The sequence below is a fragment of the Ranitomeya imitator genome, chromosome 1, assembly GCF_032444005.1.
Source record: "Ranitomeya imitator isolate aRanImi1 chromosome 1, aRanImi1.pri, whole genome shotgun sequence".
NCBI classification, from domain to species: Eukaryota; Metazoa; Chordata; class Amphibia; order Anura; family Dendrobatidae; genus Ranitomeya; species Ranitomeya imitator.
Window position 1 is genome coordinate 508,645,119 of NC_091282.1, and position 20,801 is coordinate 508,665,919.

The 20,801-nt window shown below is 43.1% G+C and overlaps 1 protein-coding gene across 1 annotated transcript in view; it reads left to right on the top strand.

Moving 5' to 3' along the window:
• Nucleotides 1-20,801, top strand: part of SVEP1 (sushi, von Willebrand factor type A, EGF and pentraxin domain containing 1) — a 505,032-nt gene that overhangs the window by 73,325 nt on the left and 410,906 nt on the right. The window contains exon 3 of the mRNA XM_069766556.1: nt 1,874-2,050. Coding sequence (XP_069622657.1) covers nt 1,874-2,050 — 177 coding nt within the window. The remainder of the gene's footprint in view (nt 1-1,873; nt 2,051-20,801) is intronic.

Genomic DNA, 20,801 nt, shown 5'->3' on the forward strand with positions numbered 1-20,801 from the left:
TACTAACCCCATAGTGATATTATAAAAATACACACCCAGAAGAAAGTCCTTTATTTGAAATAATGACACCGACTTTATTAAATCTAAATTAAACCATGCTCACCGAACGCCTAAACCACTGACGCCAACGTCTCCTGCAACAAAAATTAAATAATAAACCACAATAACCCTCACCTGTCTGCAGAAAAGATAATCCATAATGTCCCATGAGGATCTTGATGACTTTGCGAGTAGTCACTGATGTGACTGCTCTCAAAGACAGCCGGCGATACACTGACAGGAGGTGTATAGCATTGAGCTGCCATGAGAGAGGTCACATGAGTTCATCAGCTGGTGAGCTCTGGTGACCTCACAGTATCACTGCTGCATGAGAAAGTTCACCGGAGTTCATCATGAACTCGTGTGTCCTCTCTCACGGCAGCTTAGTGATACATTGCGGAAGCGATTACCTCCTGTCAGTGTATCACCAGTGGCTGGGTAGAGCAGTCACATTTCCCGATGTGACTGTTCTACAAGTGAGATCGCCGTGGGACACTCAGGATTACGTGGACTACGGCAGACAGTTGAGTATATGGTGGTTTATTATTTTACATTTTTTATAGGAGGGCATCAGGGATTTGCTGTTCATTGAGTATAATGGTTTTTTTTGTTTTTTTTTAACTTTGAGCACAGGCGCTTGCTGACAAGAGACTACTTTTCCCATCAGCGGCTCCTGACAGCAGACATAACCTGATGGGAGGAGTCATCTCTCATTGGCGAGTGCCTGCTGATCTGCGGTAAGCTTTTTACAACAGGTCACCGCATCTCTGCGGGGTCACGCCGACATCTGACGGCATGACCCCACATGGCTCCTACGGTGGTAACAATCTACCGGTGGCAACAATACCATCGATCAGAAGCACTATGCTGGTGTTTCCCATGCTGTCACACAACTTGGGAAACAACAGCTTTTGTGCTGTATATGTTCTGCTATATTTGGTGATTAAATCGACCTTTAAATGGGCAAATATTGTAAATTCAGAGATCGTGAGCCGAACCGAACATTGAAATATTCACTCATCTCTAGCCACATTCTCCTCCATCAGTGGCCATTTTGATAACAGGCGCGCTTAGCTGTTTGTGAGGAAAATTACTCTATCAAGTGTGGGAGGAGAACCTGTCCTACCTCTGTGCTAGCAAATATCACAAAATCATGCCCTCCAATACATTTGCTAAAAGGAAAAAAAGATAAAGTAGATAGCCCCTTTAATATCTAACTAGTCTTAATTTATTACTGGCATGGCTAATGATGTTTTCCTTTCTATTTTTGTTGATTGTTCTCAGTGGGAGAGACAAAATAATAATCTTATGATACCCTTTAATAGCTAACAAAAATAAAATAAGCGATGTCACAAAGCAAGCTTCCAAGACTTTTTAGATCTCTTAATCAGGCATGGTATGACGACACTTAAGAAATTTCGAAAGCTTGCTTTGTAACATCACTAATTTTACTTTTGTTAGCTATTAAAAGGTATCATATCTACAAGATTATTATTTTATTTCTCCCACTGAGACCAATCAATCTTTTTTCAACTGACTAACCTGGTACCAAATCCATTTTTTCCCAAATATGGCATGTGTCAAAGGTTAAAGAATGAATATTCCTGAAACAGAGCCAAGATGTACATGACACTTTTAGTAGAAATCTGATTGTGTTCCAGGAAAAGTACTAATTTAAAACAGTCATTTTATCAATGGTTATTTCTGTTATAACTTTGGTTAATAGAGAACAATAATGTAATGTTTGCTAATTAGACATTGCTGTATCTAATCACACAGAGTTAGAAGACAACGAGTAAGTAATATTGCTTCTTTTTAATTTCCATATTTATAGATCTTCCTTCTGGTAGTTACATTCAGGAGGACATTTCACATTGCTCTTATCTGTGTGATGGTGCGAAAGATTGCTGTGATGTCATGGCGAGCTGCAAGTGTGGAACTCACACCGGCCAATATGAATGCATCTGTGAAAAAGGATATTATGGTAAAGGGCTGCAGTACGAATGTACAGGTAAGAACAAAAGTTTATTAGTCTATTAACTGAGATTTCATATTCAGACAGTTTTCTGACACAACACCATTAAGGAAATTCAACAGGACCAGATTTTGTGACTATCACTAATCTATGTGCAGATGGAGACTTCTAAACAATACATGGGATCAAGTGTTCTCTTGTAGGGATATATACCATATACAGTAGGTTTGCAGACTTGTTTATTATGGTTCAGATTGGTGTCATTGTTTATACACCCATATTAGATCATAAAAGGCAGAATCCTTGAATCTTACAAACGTGAACCTCATGAATTTTTGGTACCACCCCAGTCAAACTACCTACCTGTCACTGTATCTGGCCCATTCCAATGACCATGGCAGGCGGGGAGTTTAACTAAAACAATAGAATGCTTAAAGGGAACCTGTGACCCCCAAAATCGAAGGTGAGCTAAGCCCACCGGCACCAGGGGCTTATCTACAGCATTCTGTAATGCTGTAGATAAGCCCCCGATGTAGCCTGAAAGATGAGGAAAAAAGGTTAGATTATACTCACCCAGGGGCGGTCCCTGTACGATGGGCGTCGCGGTCCGGTCCGGGGCCTCCCATCTTCCTACGATGACATCCTCTTCTTGTATTCACGCTGCCTCTTCGGCGCAGGCATATTTTGTCTGCCCTGTTGAGGGCAGAGCAATGTACTGCAGTGCGCAGGCGCTGGACCTCTCTGACCTTTCCCGGCGCCTGCGCACTGCAGTACTTTACTCTGCCCTCAACAGGGCAAACAAAGTACGCCGGAGCCGCAGCATGAATACAAGAAGAGGGCGTCATCGTAAAAAGATGGGAGGCCCCGGACCAGACCGCGACACCTATCAGACTGGACCGCAGCGGGAACGCCCCTGGGTGAATATAATATAACCTCTTTTTCTCATCTTTCAGGATACATTGGGCTTATTTACAGCATTCCAGAATGCTGTAGATAAGCCCCTGATGCTGGTGGGCTTAGCACATCTTCGATTTTGGGGGTGACAGCTTCCCTTTAATGTTTCATGAGTACCATTTTTAGGTATTTTGGTATTAATTTTACTTTTTAGAGTTATTACCTTTTTTTCTTTTGTGACATGGGGGGGATCAGAAACAAATATTTTTTTTGTTTTGTTTCATGTTTTTAATTGTTTGTGTTCACCATATTGGATACAGCGTATATTGCATTGTTTTCAAGGAATTTTCACTAATTTTACGCAATTTCGAGAATGACTGTCTATGGTTAAAAATTTGTGGTTAAGGATCTTTTTAATCAATGCAAGAAGTCGTATAGACTTAAACTGGTTATATCATAAAGTCTTTGCTCTGTCCGTCTATGTAGGTAAGATATTCCATTAAAAATCAGTCATTGGAAATCATTTGCCACTTGAACAACCTCTGAATTGTATTTCTCATCAATTTAATTAACTACGAAATGATTTTGTTTAAAAAAAATAGGAAATATCTTGAGTGATTGCAAATATTTTAACTTTTTTATGGGAGCATAATATTAATAAAGCGGGGTAAAAATGGGTTCAGATCTAAGTCAAGAAAATTTAGCTAAGACTCATTCTAGAAGGATTTTTTTTAACAATATGTTTATTTTGATATAGTATTTTATATAATAAACATTTATAGCATATGGATTATTCTCTCTTGCACATATTCCTTTGTGCTTGGTGCATCAAGCTGTCTTTTCTTTGCATTCGTCTTGTAGACAGAATACAACCATGAACAAGATTCAGGATGACTGAAATGGTGTATTCAAATATTTTGTTAGTATGTATTTATAGCAGTAAATGGAATTTAAGATAACACAACTTATTGCCAGATTAACCCCTTCATGACCTTGGGATATTCCATTTTTCCGTATTCGTTTTTTGCTCCCCTCTTTCCCAGAGCCATAACTTTTTTTTTCCATCAATATGGCCATGTGAGGGCTTATTTTTTGCGGGACAAGTTGTACTTTTGAACAACATCATTGGTTTTACCATGTCATGTACTAGAAAATGGGGAAAAAAATTCCAAGTGTGGTGAAATTACAAGAAAAGTGCAATCCCATGCTTGTTTTTTGTTTTGCCATTTTGCTAGGTTCACTAAAACTGACCTGCCATTATGATTCTCCAGGTCATTACAAGTTTATAGACACCAAACATGTCTAGATTATTTTTTTATCTAAGTGGTGAAAAAAAATTCCAAACTTTGCTAAAAAAAAAAATTGCGCCTTTTTCTGATACCCGTAGCGTCTCTATTTTTCGTGATCTGGGGTTGAGTGAGGGCTTATTTTTTGCGCGCCGAGCTGACATTTTTAGTGATACCATTTTGGTGCAGATACGTTTTTTTGATTTTTGATCACCCATTATTGCATTTTAATGTCGCGGAGACCAAAAAAACATAATTCGGGCGTTTGGATTTTTTTTTCTCGCTACGCCGTTTAACAATCAGGTTAATCCTTTTTTTATTGATAGATCGGGCGATTCTGAACTCGGCGATACCAAATATGTGTATACATGATTTTATTTTTATTGTTTTATTTCGAATGGGGCAAAAGGGGGGTGATTTAAACTTTTATATTTTTTTTATTTATTTCCGATTTTTTTAAACATTTTTTTACTTTTGCCATGCTGCAATAGCCAGCATGGGAGGCTAGAAGCTGGCACAATTCGATCGGCCCTGCTACATAGAGGTGAAGCATAGATCGCCTCTATGTAGTAGAATTACAGGCTTGCTATGAACGCCGACCGCAGGGTGACACTCACAGCATGCCAGCATCAACAACTATAGAGGCCTCAAGGAGACCTCTGGTTGTTATGGTGGTGCATCGCTGACCCCCGATCATGTGACAGGGTCAGCGATGAGCGCATTTCCGGCCAGATGGCCGGAAGCGATAGTTAAATGCCGCTGTCAGTGGCATTTAACTAGTTAATAGCGGCGGGTGGAACGCGATTCCACTCGCCGCTATTGCACGTACATGTCAGCTGTTTAAAACAGCTGACATGTCGTGGCTTTGATGTGGGCTCATCGCCGGAGCCCACATCAAAGCAGGGGATCTGACCTCGGACGTACTCTCCCGTTCGAGGTCAGAAAGGGGTTAAGTAAGGATCCAATAGTAAAGAAATGTGATGAGCATTTCAAATGCCATGGTCTACTTTAGAAGGATATGGATAAGATTTGCCATCAGTATCTGATTCTTGATGCCCAACAGCTTCATCCCTACCAGTGCCCAAAAAAGAGAATCTCTGGACAGCTTGAATAAGCAGTATTGCAATTATTTATTAAAATCTAGGTTGATTTTAGAGAAATCATAGATGAACTGTTGCACGTTTATGATATCTGCACCTTTTTGATTACAGTCATCAAGAGAGATACTGTATAAGCAATCAAATATTGATGTGATAAATGCGAATTGAGGAAAAATCGTAACTGAAAAACACTAGAAATTGATCATGTTAATGAGGCACCTCCATGAATATTATTTTGCACTAAATGAATGTATACAGCTGGTAAAATAAGTATTGAACAAGTCACCAATTTTTTAATTAAATATATTTCTGAAGGTTCTATTGACTTGAAATCACTAAAAGTATTTAAAAACCCATCCAATCCGCACTGTCAAAGACATCAAACCATAGTTGTCCATAAATTAGGTTATGTGTAATAATGAGAAATGACACAAGGAAAAAGTATTGAACACTCTTATTGAAAGTTATCTAATATTTCATACAAAAGCCTTTGAAAGTGATGACAGCCTCAAAATGACTCCTGATTGGAGAAACTAGCTCGCTTCAAATTCTGAAGGTTCCATAGCCACCTTCCCTGAACTCTGGGTTTTAGTTACTTCTATAAATTTTCTATTGGATTCAGGTCAGGTCATTGGCTATGCCATTCTAGCAGCTGCATTTTCTTTCTTCTGAAACCAATTGAGAGGTTCCTTGGCTGTGTGTTTCGGATCATTGGCTTGCTGAAATATCCACTCTCACCTCATCTTCATCATCCTAGTAGATGGCAGAAGATTTTTATCAAGAATGTCAACGTACATTTGTCCATTCATCCTTCAACAATAAGGTTGCAACGGTCTTGAGGCAGCTCACTGGTTTTACCCATCATGGAATTTTTCTTGTGTGGCACCTTGGTAATGAGACACCTTTTTATAGGCTATCAGTTAAACCAGGGGTCCCCAACTCCAGTCCTCAAGGCCCACCAACATGTCATGTTTTCAGGATTTCCTTAGTCTTGCCCAGGTAATAATTGCATCACCTGTGCAACGCAAAGGAAATCCTGAAAACATGACCTGTTGGTGGGCCTTGAGGACTGGAGTTGGGGACCCCTGAGTTAAACCAGCTAATATTATTTTTCACTAAGTGGCAGGATTGCTTTCTAATTAATGATGGATTTCAGCTGATGTAATGACTTTCCATGACTTTTTGCACCTCTCTTTCTTTATGTTTTCAATACTTTTTCCCTTTGTCACTTCTCATTATTATATCTAACTTAATGTATGGACATCTCTGGTTTAATTTCTTTACCTGTGTGGATTGGATGTGTTGTTACTGACATTTGGTCAAAATTTCATGTCAACAGCTCCTTTAGAAATGTATTTAGTTTAAAAATTAGTGACATATTCAATACTTATTTCACCTGCTGTATTATCTTTATCTTTAACACTTTAAAATCAGTCATTTTTTGAATGCATTATATTGCGTACATGCCACATGTATGCCACACGGACATCCCACAGAAGGTCTTGGAACAGCTCACTTGTTCTACCAATCATTAGATGTTTCTTGTGTGGCACCTTGGTAATGAGACTCCTTTTTATAGGCCATCAGTTCAACCAGCTAATATTATTTTCCACTAAGTGGCAAGATGGCTTTCTAATTACTGATAGATTTCAGCTGGTGTCATGACTTTCCATGACTTTTGCACCTCTTTCTTCATGTGTTCAATACTAGGGTTGAGTGAAACGGGTCGACCATTGTCAGAAGTCGCCGACTTTTGGCAAAGTCGGGTTTCATGAAACCCGACCCGACCCTTGTGTGGGGTCGGCCATGAGGTCGGCGATCTTCTGAATCTGGTATCGGAATTCCGATCCCGAGTTCCGATATGTTTAAGATATCAGAAATCGGTATCGGAATCCATATTTAAGTGTAAAATAAAGAATTAAAATAAAAAATATTGCTATACTCACCCTCTGACGTGCCCTGGTACTAACCGGCAGCCTTCCTTCCTTAGAATCAGCGCGTGAAGGGCCTTAGATGACGTCGCGGCTTGTGATTGGTCGCGCGACCGCCCATGTGACCGCACGCTCAACTAATCACAAGTCGCGACGTCACCGAAGGTCCTTCAAGCGCTGATTCTTAGGAAGGAAGGCTGCCGGAAAGAAGCAGGGCCTAATAGGAATATACTCACCCTCGGACGCGTCCTGCTTCTTTCCGGCAGGACACATGGGCGGTCGCGCGACCAATCACAAGCCGCTACGTCATCTAAGGCCCTTCACGCGCTGATTCTAAGGAAGGAAGGCTGCCGGTTAGTACCAGGACGCGTCCGAGGGTGAGTATAGCAATATTTTTTATTTTAATTCTTTATTTTACACTTAAATATGGATCCCAGGGCCTGAAGGATAGTTTCCTCTCCTTCAGACCCTGGGAACCATTGGAAACCCAATGCACTGCATTGGGTTTCGTGTTTCGGCCGACCCCAACCCCGACTTTTTTATAGGATCGGCCGATTTCACTCGACCCGACTTTTGAAAAAGTCGGGTTTCGTGAAACCCGACCTGATCTTATAAAAGTAAAAGTCGCTCAACCCTATTCAATACTTTTTCCCTTTGTCACTTCTCATTATTATACATAACTTATTTTATGGACATCTATGGTTTAATTTCTTTGCCTGTGAGATTTGATGGGTTGTTGCTGATGTCTGGTAAGAATTTCATGTCAATAGCACCTTTAGAAATATATTTACTTAGAAAATTGGTGACGTGTTCAGTGCTTATTTTACCCACTATATGTGTATGTAATGTAGTGTGAGAGTATAAATGTACTACCACTGCTCTCTCCAGTGTTCAGTGCCATTCTCCTCTTTTCAGTGATGTCACCACACTTAGACTAGCCAGCTCACTCTATGCTCTATGCATGAGCTGAAAGTCTCTTTTACAATGTAAGCTTATGGAGCCTTATTCTGACATTCCATAGATTTAATAATAATAAAATTGTTATTTACATAGCACCAATACATTCCACAGCACTTTACAATTAAGCTGGGATATGCCCAGACAATGAATGTATTATCATGTTTATGTTTTACATTTTAAAAATTACTAAAAGGAAAATGGGCCCATGCAAACGTTTGGTCATCCTTGGTGGTTTGTGTGCTCAGATAACTTTGACCAAGATTTCACTCCTCAATTATCCTGATAGGGTTATGGCTTGTTCACTGTAGCAAATTTCCCAGCTTTATAAAAACCCAACATCCTCTAACCTTGTTCAAAAAACAGAACCCATGGGTTCTTCTAAGCAGTTGCCTTGCACTCTGAAAATGAAAGTGGTGGAGGGCCACAAAGCAGGAGAAGGCTACAAGAAGGCAGCAAAGCATTTTCAAGTTGTCCTTTCCCCAGTTAGAAATGTAATTAAGAAATGGCAGTTAACAGGAACAGTAGAAGTCAATATAAAGTTTGGAAGACCAAGCAAAATTTCAGTGAGAGCTGCTTGTAGGATTGCTAGGCAGGCAAATCAAATCCCCCACTTGACTGCAAAAGACCTCCAGAAAGACTTAACAAACTTTGGAGTTGTGATACATTGTTCTACTGTTCAGAGACACCTGCACAAATATGTCCTTCATGAAAGAGAAGAAAACCTCTCCTGCATCCTCGCCGTAAGATTCAGAGTCAGAAGTTTGCAAAAAAAATCTAAACAAGCCGGATGTTTTGTGGAAACAAGTCCTGTTGATTGACGAGGTTAAAATAGTACTCTATGGCCACAATGATTAAAGGTATGTGTGGAGACAAAAGTGCACAGAATTTCTGGAAAAGAACATCTCGCCAACCATTAAGCATGAGAGTGGATCAATCATGATTTGGGGTTGTGTTGCAGCTAATGACACAGGGAACATTTTATGGGTAAAACAAGAATGGATTCAATGAAACGTCAACAAATTTTTGATGCAAACTTACACCATCTGTAAAAAAAACTGAAGAGGAAAAGAGAATGGCTTCTACATATGGATAATTATCTTAAACACACATCAAAATTCACAATAGACTACCTCAAATGGTGTAAGCTGAAGGTTTTACAATTGTCCTCACAGTCCCCTAATCTGATCATCACTCAAAAGGTACCTTCACACTGAGCAACTTTAGAACGAGAACAACAGCGATCCGTTACGTTGCAGCGTCCTGGATAGCGATCTCGTTGTGTTTGACACGCAGCAGCGATCTGGATCCCGCTGTGACATCGCTGGTCATAGCTAGAAGTCCAGAACTTTATTTCGTTGCCAGGTTGGCGTGATTCGTCATGTTTGACAGCAAAAGCAACGATGCCTGCAATGTTTTAACATGGAGCTAACAACCGGCGAGAACGATAAGTACGTCACTGGATCGCTCCTGCATCGTTCTGCTGTTGCCGTGTTTGACGTCTCCTAGTGACCTAAACAGCGACGCAGCAGCGATCGGCTCGTTGTCTATATCGCTGCAGCGTCGCTTAGTGTAACGGTACCTAAAGTCTGTGGCTAGATCTCAAAATAGCAGTGCATACAAGACAACCCAGGAATCTCACAGAACTGGAAGAATTTCCCAAGGAATAGTCCCTCCAACATGAATTGAAAGACTCTTGGCTGACTGTAAAAAGTATTTTCAAGCATTGATAGTTGCAAAAGGGGGTCTACTAGGTACTAACCATGCAATGTACCCAAACTTTTGCATTGGCCCATGTTCCTTTTGCCAATTTTTAAAATGTAAAAAATGACATTTTTTTTTTTTTGCCTAAATTCAAAGGAAATGTGGCATCTTTAATTTTAGCAGGTGTTGATATTGTTGAATCTTAAACTTGCTTAACTGTTCACAATAATTTTATTTTGAGGAGGTGCGCCCAAACTTTTACATGTCACTGTACAATCTACAACTTGCATTATAAAAGCTCTTCCAGGTGACATAGAGTACAGTGTTACCTGGAGAGGTTGTGTCGTGAGAAGAGCAAAACGGTGCTGGGTCCAAGAGAAGGTGGCAGTAGGTGAGTATATTAACACCTGGCACTCAGGATCGGAGCATGCAGCTTCATGCATTGTTACGCGGCCGCACACTCCGCTCCTGAGTGCTGGGTGCAGTGCCGGGTATTGACGTACGAGACTCATCCGAGTTTCTCGCATGTGAGTATGAGCCCCAACCCATATACTCTGAGATAACACATCCTGATTCCAGTACATCCAGCACCATCATTTACCATTGAGTGAGCATCTTATAGGATTTCTTACTTGTGTGTCTGTACCGGCGCCTGGGAAAGGCGGTACAGTTTGTTGTTCCCAGGTGCTGGGTGCTAAAGACAGCTCTCATAATTGTCGCCTGGTCTCCCTCAGATCAGCGCAACCAGGCGACAATGATGGGAGTTGTATTCAGCACTCCCTGTGCACGTTGTGTTTAAAATAAATAATTAATCAACAAAAATAGCATTAAGTTTGATAACTAGCAGAGGGAAATCCCATGGCTGGGGGCTCTGATGTTACTAATCTGGGAAAGGGGACAATATCCCAAAATATTAACAGGCTATTAATAACAGCTCACAGCTGTTTGCTTAGCTTTACTGGCTAGTTTACATGGGATCCCAGAACAAAATGACTTAGGGTTCTCCCATAAATTCTAACAGCATAGGCTAAGCAGACAGCTGTGGGCTAATATTAATAGACTGAGAACGGCCAGGGATATTTCCCACCTCCAAGGATACCAACATAAGCCCTCAGCCCCCCCAAAAATAGCACATCTTATTGATTTTGTGCTTAGCCTTGCTCTTCTCACTTGTCATGTGGCGGTGCAAAGTGAGGTAATAGGGTTGAGGTTGAGGGCAGCTTTGCATAGGGGTTAATAGTGAAGAGGCGCTCCCATTACTAACGCCATTGTAAGTATTGAAATAAACACACATCAAGAATAAAATGCTTTCTTTGAAATGAATACTCCTCACCCTCTTTTTGCCATTTGTTACTGTAGAAATGGAAATAATAAAAAAATGTATTCCTCACCTCTCCGACAAAAATCCATTTGTTCTACGCCTCATTCCATCTCTGCTTCATCTGGATTTCAAGCTTAGTGGTGGCATGATGCGCACCATCATTGAATACAATGGCTGTGTGTATGTCCTTATTTGCGATCCTTAAAAAACAGAAGGCATACAGACATAAAAAACGGACATGTGAAGGGGACCTTATTTGTATATTATACTAGGGAATACAGCATTTAAGAAGAGGTCATCCAAGCAGTGGACAATATGATATGCCCTCATGAGCCTATATTGTTGTTAGGTTAGCATATACCAATGATAATTGCAGTAAGCTCTTGATCTACTGTATATTTTAAACTATCGTGTACCTCAATAGATGGTAGATTTGATATTGACTCAGCTTTCGGTTCATTTTCCAATAGAATTGAGTAAATACATGCTACATAGAGTCATATATATATTATATTGGAAATTGGGAGCTGTAGACCACAACTTAAAAAAATGCGAGTGTTTTCATTTTTTTATACGACCCACTGATTTTCATTTGTAGAAAATAATGTATGACAGGAGGTATATCCTGCTACGCTTAGAAAACTGATTTCTAACGAAAAGTGACTCAGCAATTCTGTGCTATCTGAGCAGTGACAAATGTTTCACGGCTCACTAATGCAAACCAATGCCATTTCCTGTGATGTATTGCATAGTTCTGTGTAATAGTAATGAATAGTTGTGGTTTGTGAAACTAAACGTCAGACATGTAGACTTTTAGCAACAAAAAATGGTATTGTGCTAATAAATTCAATAATGCAGGAAAATTTTAATAAGTGCCCAATGTGGCTTCTTTGTACATTAGGTCAGACGACCATATTTTCAGTAAGAGTTTGATCCGACAAAGCATTGGATCATACTCAAAAGAATTTTAGTCTATGGGGCTGTGTACATGTCTGATTTTTTTTTCTTGGACAGATCCGGTCCAAGTAAAAAAAAAATCCCAGCATGACCCAGTTGGATCCGATTTTCCGATCACACTCGGCCATGCAAGTCTATGGGTTCCGGGTGCATGGAAACCACTATCATAGACTGAAATAATGGAGAAGACAAAACCATTTTTTCCCCATCTTCTCCCAATGTGAGAAAATCAGATCACATACTGTGCAGTGTGGGGCCAGAGTGTGGTTAGAATGATCTGATGACCGAAAATACTGTTGTGTGACCCTAGTTTTACATGTATAATCTGTGGTGGAACAAAGGTGTATCTCATCCAGGAAGTCAAGAAAAGAGATTTCATTCATGGCGTAGTTGGTAGTGAGACCATTCCCTCCTCCCCTTTCCTGTATGTGTTTTGCCTAAAATTTCCATGAAGCTTAGGTAAATCTGCTGGACTCATTCATTAAAGAAGCATATAGAGTCTTCAGTTAGTGGAGACATAGAGAACTAAAGAAGTCCTAAGTAGGGTTGAGCGAAACGGGTCGTTCATTTTCAAAAGTCGCCGACTTTTGGCAAAGTCGGGTTTCATGAAACCCGATCCGACCCCTGTGCGGGGTCGGCCATGCGGTACGCGACTTTCGCGCCAAAGTCGCGTTTCAATGACGCGAAAAGCGCCATTTCTCAGCCAATGAAGGTAAACGCAGAGTGTGGGCAGCGTGATGACATAGGTCCTGGTCCCCACCATCTTAGAGAAGGGCATTGCAGTGATTGGCTTGCTGTCCGCGGCGTCACAGGGGCTATAAAGGGGCGTTCCCACCGACCGCCATGTTATTGCTGCTGATCTGAGCTTAGGGAGAGGTTGCTGCCGCTTCGTCAGAAGCAGGGATAGCGTTAGGCAGGGTCCATTAACCACCAAACCGCTTGTGCTGTAGCGATTTCCACAGCCCAACACCACCTTCGGTGTGCAGGGACAGTGGAAGCTACATTTTTTTTTTTTCCTCAGCGCTGTAGCTCATTGGGCTGCCCTAGAAGGCTCCCTGATAGCTGCATTGCTGTGTGTACGCCGCTGTGCAAACCAACTGCTTTTTTCAAAGCACAAATCCTCTTGTTCCTTTCTTTCTGCACAGCTATCTTGTTTGTTTGTCCACACTTTTTATTTAATTTGTGCATCAGTCCACTCCTTATTGCTGCCTGCCATACCTGGCTGAGATTACTGCAGGGAGATAGTAATTGAAGGACAGTTCCTTTTTTTTTTTTGTGGGAGATTAAGATTGGCATTTCTGCTAGAGTGCCATCCCTGTCTGTGTCATCTCTCACTCAGTGGGCCATAGAAAGCCTATTTATTTTTTTGCTTGATTTGGGTTCTAAAATGTACCTGAAAAAATCACTACATCAATCAGTGGGAGAAAAATATTGGCCTCAGGGCTTGTGTGCCACTCCTTACTCCTGTGTGTGCCATCTCTCACTCAGTGGGCCATAGAAAGCCTATTTATTTTTTTGCTTGATTTGGGTTCCAAAATCTACCTGAAAAAATCACAACATCAATCAGTGGGAGAAAAATATTGGCCTCAGGGCTTGTGTGCCACTCCTGACTCCTGTGTGTGCCATCTCTCACTCAGTGGGCCATAGAAAGCCTATTAATTTTTTTGCTTGATTTGGGTTCTAAATTCTACCTGAAAAAATCAATAAATCAATCAGTGGGAGATTAATATTGGCCTCTGGGCTTGTGTGCCACTCCTGACTCCTGTGTGTGTCCTCTCTCACTCAGTGGGCCCTACAAAGCCTATATTTTTTTTATTTGTTTTCTAAATTCTCCCTGAAACAATCATTTTATTTTATTTTGTTTCTAAATTCTTCCTGAAAAATTCATTTTTTTGTATTTTTTTTTCTAAAGTCTCCCTGAAAAAAAAAAAAAAATCAAATCAGTGGGAGATTAATATTGCCCTTTCTGCTTGTGTGCCAGTCTTGACTCCTGGGTGTGCCATCTCTCTCTCTCCAATTGTGGGCCACAGAAAGCCTATTTATTTTTTTGCTTGATTTGGGTTCCAAAATCTACCTGAAAAAATCACAACATCAATCAGTGGGAGAAAAATATTGGCCTCAGGGCTTGTGTGCCACTCCTGACTCCTGTGTGTGCCATCTCTCACTCAGTGGGCCATAGAAAGCCTATTAATTTTTTTGCTTGATTTGGGTTCTAAATTCTACCTGAAAAAATCAATAAATCAATCAGTGGGAGATTAATATTGGCCTTTGGGCTTGTGTGCCAGTCCTAAGCGTGCCATCTCTCTCTCTGATAGTGGGCCATAGAAAGCCTATTTATTATTTTTTTTATTGGGTTTATAAATTTTCCCTGGAAAAAAAAAAAAAAGTGGGAGATTAATATTGGCCTCTGGGCTTGTGTGCCAGTCCTGAGCGTGCCATCTCTCTCACAAATAGTGGGCCATAGAAAGCCTATTTATTTTTTGGTTGATTTGGGTTCTAAATTCTACCTGAAAAAAATCAATAAATCAATCAGTGGGAGATAAATATTGGCCTCTGGGCTTGTGTGCCACTCCTGACTCCTGTGTGCGTCATCTCTCACTCAGTGGGCCCTAGAAAGCCTATTTTTTGTTTTATTTGTTTTCTAAATTCTCCCTGAAAAAAATCATTTTATTTTATTTGGTTTCTAAATTATTCCTGAAAATATCATTTTTTTTGTATTTTTTTTTTCTAAAGTCTCCCTGAAAAAAAAAAAAAAATCAAATCAGTGGGAGATTAATATTGCCCTTTCTGCTTGTGTGCCAGTCTTGACTCCTGGGTGTGCCATCTCTCTCTCTCCAATTGTGGGCCATAGAAAGCCTATTAATTTTTTTGCTTGATTTGGGTTCCAAAATCTACCTGAAAAAAATCACTAAATCAATCAGTGGGAGATAAATATTGGCCTCTGGGCTTGTGTGCCACTCCTGACTCCTGTGTGCGTCCTCTCTCACTCAGTGGGCCATAGAAAGCCTATTTTTTTTTTATTTGTTTTCTAAATTCTCCCTGAAACAATCATTTCATTTTATTTGGTTTATAAATTCTTCCTTAAAAAATCATTTTTTTTTATTATTATTTTTTTCTAAAGTCTCCCTTTTAAAAAGCAAAAACAAATCAGTGGGAGATTAATATTTACATTTGCGCTTCAGTGACAGTCCTGCGTGTGTGGCATCTCTCTCATTTGTTGCCACCAACAACAGAGTGTGTAACATTGTGCCTGATTTTCGTTGTGGTCTCACCCACCTGTAAAGGGGTAGCTAAATCATACTGAAGTTATAGCTCACCGTGTAAGTTGTGTGACAGCAACAAATACCGTTAGTTTGGTAACGTTTTTAAAACAATGAGGAAGTCTGGTGGAAGAGGTCGTGGCCGGGGGCGTTCATTGTCAGCTGGTAATGAGGGTAGTGGTAGTGGTGGAGCATCAGGTGGTCGTGGGAAAAAAAATATTGCACCTAAGTCTGGAGCTGTGGAGCCAGGTTCGTAGTCTGGCTACACAAGGCCTCGAACGCTCCCTTTTCTGGTAGTAGGAAAACCGCTTTTAAAGCCGGAGCAGCAAGAGCAAGTTTTGGCTTATCTTGCTGACTCAGCCTCTAGCTCTTTTGCCTCCTCTCGTGAAACTGGTAAAAGTAAAAGCAGCGCGTCGTTAGTGGATGTTCACGGTCAGGGACAAGTCGCTTCCTTGTCCTCTTCAGCAAAAACAACAACAGAGAAGAATGCAGCAGGCGACACAACGGGTTACTCCATGGAGCTCTTTACACATACCGTCCCTGGCTTAGAAAGTGAAGCAGTTAACAGTCCATGCCCATTACAAGTTGAATCTGACATGGAGTGCACTGATGCACAGCCACAGCCAGACTACTATGCTGGTCCTTTGACTCAGACCACAACATTGCCCTCGCAGGGTGCTGATCAAGAATCAGACCCTGATGAGACTATGTTGCCCCATCACGAACGCTATACCACCGACCGACACGGTGACACAGACGAAGTTGCACACGAGCTACAAGAAGAGGTAATAGATGACCCAGTTCTTGACCCCGATTGGCAGCCATTGGGGGAACAGGGTGCAGGCGGCAGCAGTTCTGAAGCGGAGGAGGAGGGGCCGCAGCAGGCATCAACATCGCAACAGGTTCCATCTGCCGGGCCCGTATCTTGCCCAAAACGCGTGGCAAAGTCAAAACCTGTTGGAGGACAGCGTGGCCATCCGGTTAAAGCTAAGTCTGCAATGCCTGAAAAGGTATCCGATGCTAGAAAGAGTGCAGTTTGGCATTTTTTTAAACAACATCCAATTGATCAGCGCAAAGTCATCTGTCAAAAATGTTCAACTACCTTAAGCAGAGGGCAGAATCTGAAAAGTCTCAATACAAGTTGCATGCATAGACATTTAACCACCATGCATTTGCAAGCTTGGACTAACTACCAAACGTCCCTTAAGGTTGTAGCACCCTCGGCCAATGAAGCTAGTCATCAACGCAACATCCCTTCCGGCAGTGTAGGGCCACCATTTTCTGCACCACCTGCAGTATCTGTGCAGGTTTCTTTGCCAGGCCAAAGCAGTCAGGGTCAGGGAATCACCAGTTTCGTAGTAGGAAACACTGCATCTAGGGCACCGGCGGCAACAATACCATCTCCCACCGTCTCTCAGTCTGCCATGTCCACCGGCACCCACGCTAGTTCCACGATCTCCAGCTCTCCAGTCCAGCTCACCCTACATGAGACTATGGTTAGAAAAAGGAAGTACTTAGCCTCGCATCCGCGTACACAGGGTTTGAACGCCCACATAGCTAGACTAATCTCGTTAGAGATGATGCCCTACCGGTTAGTTGAAAGCGAAGCTTTCAAAGCCCTGATGGACTACGCTGTACCACGCTACGAGCTACCCAGTCGACACTTTTTTTCCAGAAAAGCCATCCCAGCCCTCCACCAGCATGTTAAAGAGCGCATCGTCCATGCACTCAGGCAATCTGTGAGCACAAAGGTGCACCTGACAACAGATGCATGGACCAGTAGGCATGGCCAGGGACGTTACGTGTCCATCACGGCACACTGGGTAAATGTGGTGGATGCAGGGTCCACAGGGGACAGCAAGTTTGGGACAGTTCTGCCTAGCCCACGGTCTAGGAAACAGTTGGCTGTAGCCGTTCGCACCCCCTCCTCCTCCTCCTCGTCCTCCTGCAGAAGCGAGACCTCGTCCACAGACCGCAGTCGCACAACCACTCCATCCGCAGCTGCCACTGTTGCACACCAGGTCTCCCATTATGGGGCAGCTACTGGCAAACGTCAGCAGGCTGTATTGGCTATGAAGTGTTTGGGCGACAACAGACACACCGCTGAAGTTCTGTCCGAGTTCTTGCAGAAAGAAACGCAGTCGTGGCTGGGCACTGTAGATCTTGAGGCAGGCAAGGTAGTGAGTGATAACGGAAGGAATTTCATGGCTGCCATCTCCCTTTCCCAACTGAAACACATTCCTTGCCTGGCTCACACCTTAAACCTGGTGGTGCAGTGCTTCCTGAAAAGTTATCCGGGGTTATCCGACCTGCTCCTCAAAGTGCGTGGACTTTGCTCACATATCCGCCGTTCGCCCGTACACTCCAGCCGTATGCAGACCTATCAGCGTTCTTTGAACCTTTCCCAGCATCGCCTAATCATAGACGTTGCAACAAGGTGGAACTCAACACTGCACATGCTTCAGAGACTGTGTGAACAGAGGCGGGCTGTTATGTTTTTGTGGGAGGATACACATACACGGGCAGGCAGTAGGATGGCAGACATGGAGTTGTCAGGTGTGCAGTGGTCGAAGATTCAAGACATGTGTCAAGTCCTTCAGTGTTTTGAGGAATGCACACGGCTGGTTAGTGCAGACAACGCCATAATAAGCATGAGCATCCCCCTAATGCGTCTGCTGATGCAAAGTTTGACGCACATAAAGGATCAGGCGTCTGCAGCTGAGGAAGAGGAAAGCCTTGATGACAGTCAGCCATTGTCTGGCCAGGGCAGTGTACAGGACGAGGTAGCGGGCGAACAGGAGGAGGAGGACGAGGAGGATGATGGGGATGATTATATTTTTAATGAGGAAGCTTTTCCGGGGCCAGTGGAAATTGTTGGCGCGGCAAGGCCAGGTTCTGGTTTTTGGAGGGACACAAGTGACGTGGATTTGCCTGAAACTGCCCCTCAACCAAGCACAACCACAGATTTGAGAACTGGAACTTTGGGCCACATGGCGGATTATGCCTTACGTATCCTCAAAAGGGACACACGCATAACTAAAATGATGAATGATGACGATTACTGGTTGGCCTGCCTCCTTGATCCTCGCTATAAAGGCAAATTGCAAAATATAATGCCACATGAGAACTTGGAACTAATATTAGCAACCAAACAATCAACTCTTATTGACCGTTTGCTTCTGGCATTCCCTGCACACAGCGCCCTTGATCGTTCTAACACGAGCTGCAGGGGCCAGCAGACCAGAGGTGTTAGAGGGGCAGAAATCAGAAGTGGCGTTGGCCAGAGGGGTTTTCTGACCAGGTTGTGGAGTGATTTTGCTATGACCGCAGACAGGACAGGTACTGCAGCATCAATTCAAAGTGACAGGAGACAACATTTGTCCAGTATGGTTACTAACTATTTTTCATCCCTTATCGACGTTCTCCCTCAACCGTCATTCCCATTTGATTACTGGGCATCAAAATTAGACACCTGGCCAGAATTGGCAGAATATGCATTGCAGGAGCTTGCTTGCCCGGCAGCTAGTGTCCTATCAGAAAGAGTATTCAGTGCTGCAGGTTCAATACTAACAGAAAAAAGGACTCGTCTGGCTACCCAAAATGTAGATGATCTAACCTTCATTAAAATGAACCACAACTGGATTTCGAAATCTTTTGCCCCACCTTGCCCGGCTGACACCTAGCTTTCCTATGTAAAGGTCTTGCCTGTGGACAATTCTGAACGACTTTTCCAATCTCGTAATTTGCAGCACCTGATTGTCCAGCATCCGACATGTTAACACCTCCCTAAATGGCCAAAGTCCCCACACGGGGCCGTGGTATCGCCACTTGGCGCCAGCACCCGTGAGAGTACTGTTTGTCTGAAGAGGTGGGTGTGCCCGCTTTTGGTCGACGGCACTGCCACTAGGTCCCTCATAGTACAATAAAGTGTCTGGCGGTGGTGGTGCGCACCCAACGTCAGACACACAGTTGTAATATGAGGGGGCCTGTACCGCCGGCCACAAGACAGTCCCCCCCCCAGGTCAAACAGTGCTCTACGACTTGCAAAATTTTATCTCACAGCTCCACCAATGTTTAGTCTATGCGCTGACATCCTTCAATGCCTGGCACTGTCAATACCATTGTATTGACATTTTTCTTATGTTAGGCCTTCGAAGCCTGTCTGCGGTCACTCCTTCTACTAGGCCTCCACTGACCTGTCTACTGCTGCCCGTGTTCCCCTGGAACCAATTTTAAATTGCCTACAGCCAGCCCAATTTATTATGTTAGGGCTTCGAAGCCTGTCTGCGGTCCCTCCGTCCACTAGGCCTCCACTGACCTGTCTACTGTCGTCCGTGTTCCCCTGGAACCAATTTTAAATTGCCTACAGCCAGCCCAATTTATTATGTTAGGGCTTCGAAGCCTGTCTGCGGTCCCTCCTTCCACTAGGCCTCCACTGACCTGTCTACTGCCGCCCGTGTTCCCCTGGAACCAATTTTAAATTGCCTACAGCCAGCCCAATTTATTATGTTAGGGCTTCGAAGCCTGTCTGCGGTCCCTCCTTCCACTAGGCCTCCACTGACCTGTCTACTGCTGCCCGTGTTCCCCTGGAACCAATTTTAAATTGCCTACAGCCAGCCCAATTTATTATGTTAGGGCTTCGAAGCCTGTCTGCGGTCCCTCCTTCCACTAGGCCTCCACTGACCTGTCTACTGCCGCCCGTGTTCCCCTGGAACCAATTTTAAATTGCCTACAGCCAGCCCAATTTATTATGTTAGGGCTTCGAAGCCTGTCTGCGGTCCCTCCTTCCACTAGGCCTCCACTGACCTGTCTACTGCCGCCCGTGTTCCCCTGGAACCAATTTTAAATTGCCTACAGCCAGCCCAATTTATTATGTTAGGGCTTCGAAGCCTGTCTGCGGTCCCTCCTTCCACTAGGCCTCCACTGACCTGTCTACTGCTGCCCGTGTTCCCCTGGAACCAATTTTAAATTGCCTACAGCCAGCCCAATTTATTATGTTAGGGCTTCGAAGCCTGTCTGCGGTCCCTCCTTCCACTAGGCCTCCACTGACCTGTCTACTGCCGCCCGTGTTCCCCTGGAACCAATTTTAAATTGCCTACAGCCAGCCCAATTTATTATGTTAGGGCTTCGAAGCCTGTCTGCGGTCCCTCCTTCCACTAGGCCTCCACTGACCTGTCTACTGCTGTCCGTGTTCCCCTGGAACCAATTGTAAATTGCCTACATCCCAATTTTTGTTATGTTAGGCCTTCGAAGCCTGTCTGCGGCCCGTTCTTTCCACTACTACTACACTGACCAGGCCACTGCTGCCCGTGTTCCCCTGGAACCAATTTTAAATTGCCTACAGCCAGCCCAATTTATTATGTTAGGCCTTCAAAGC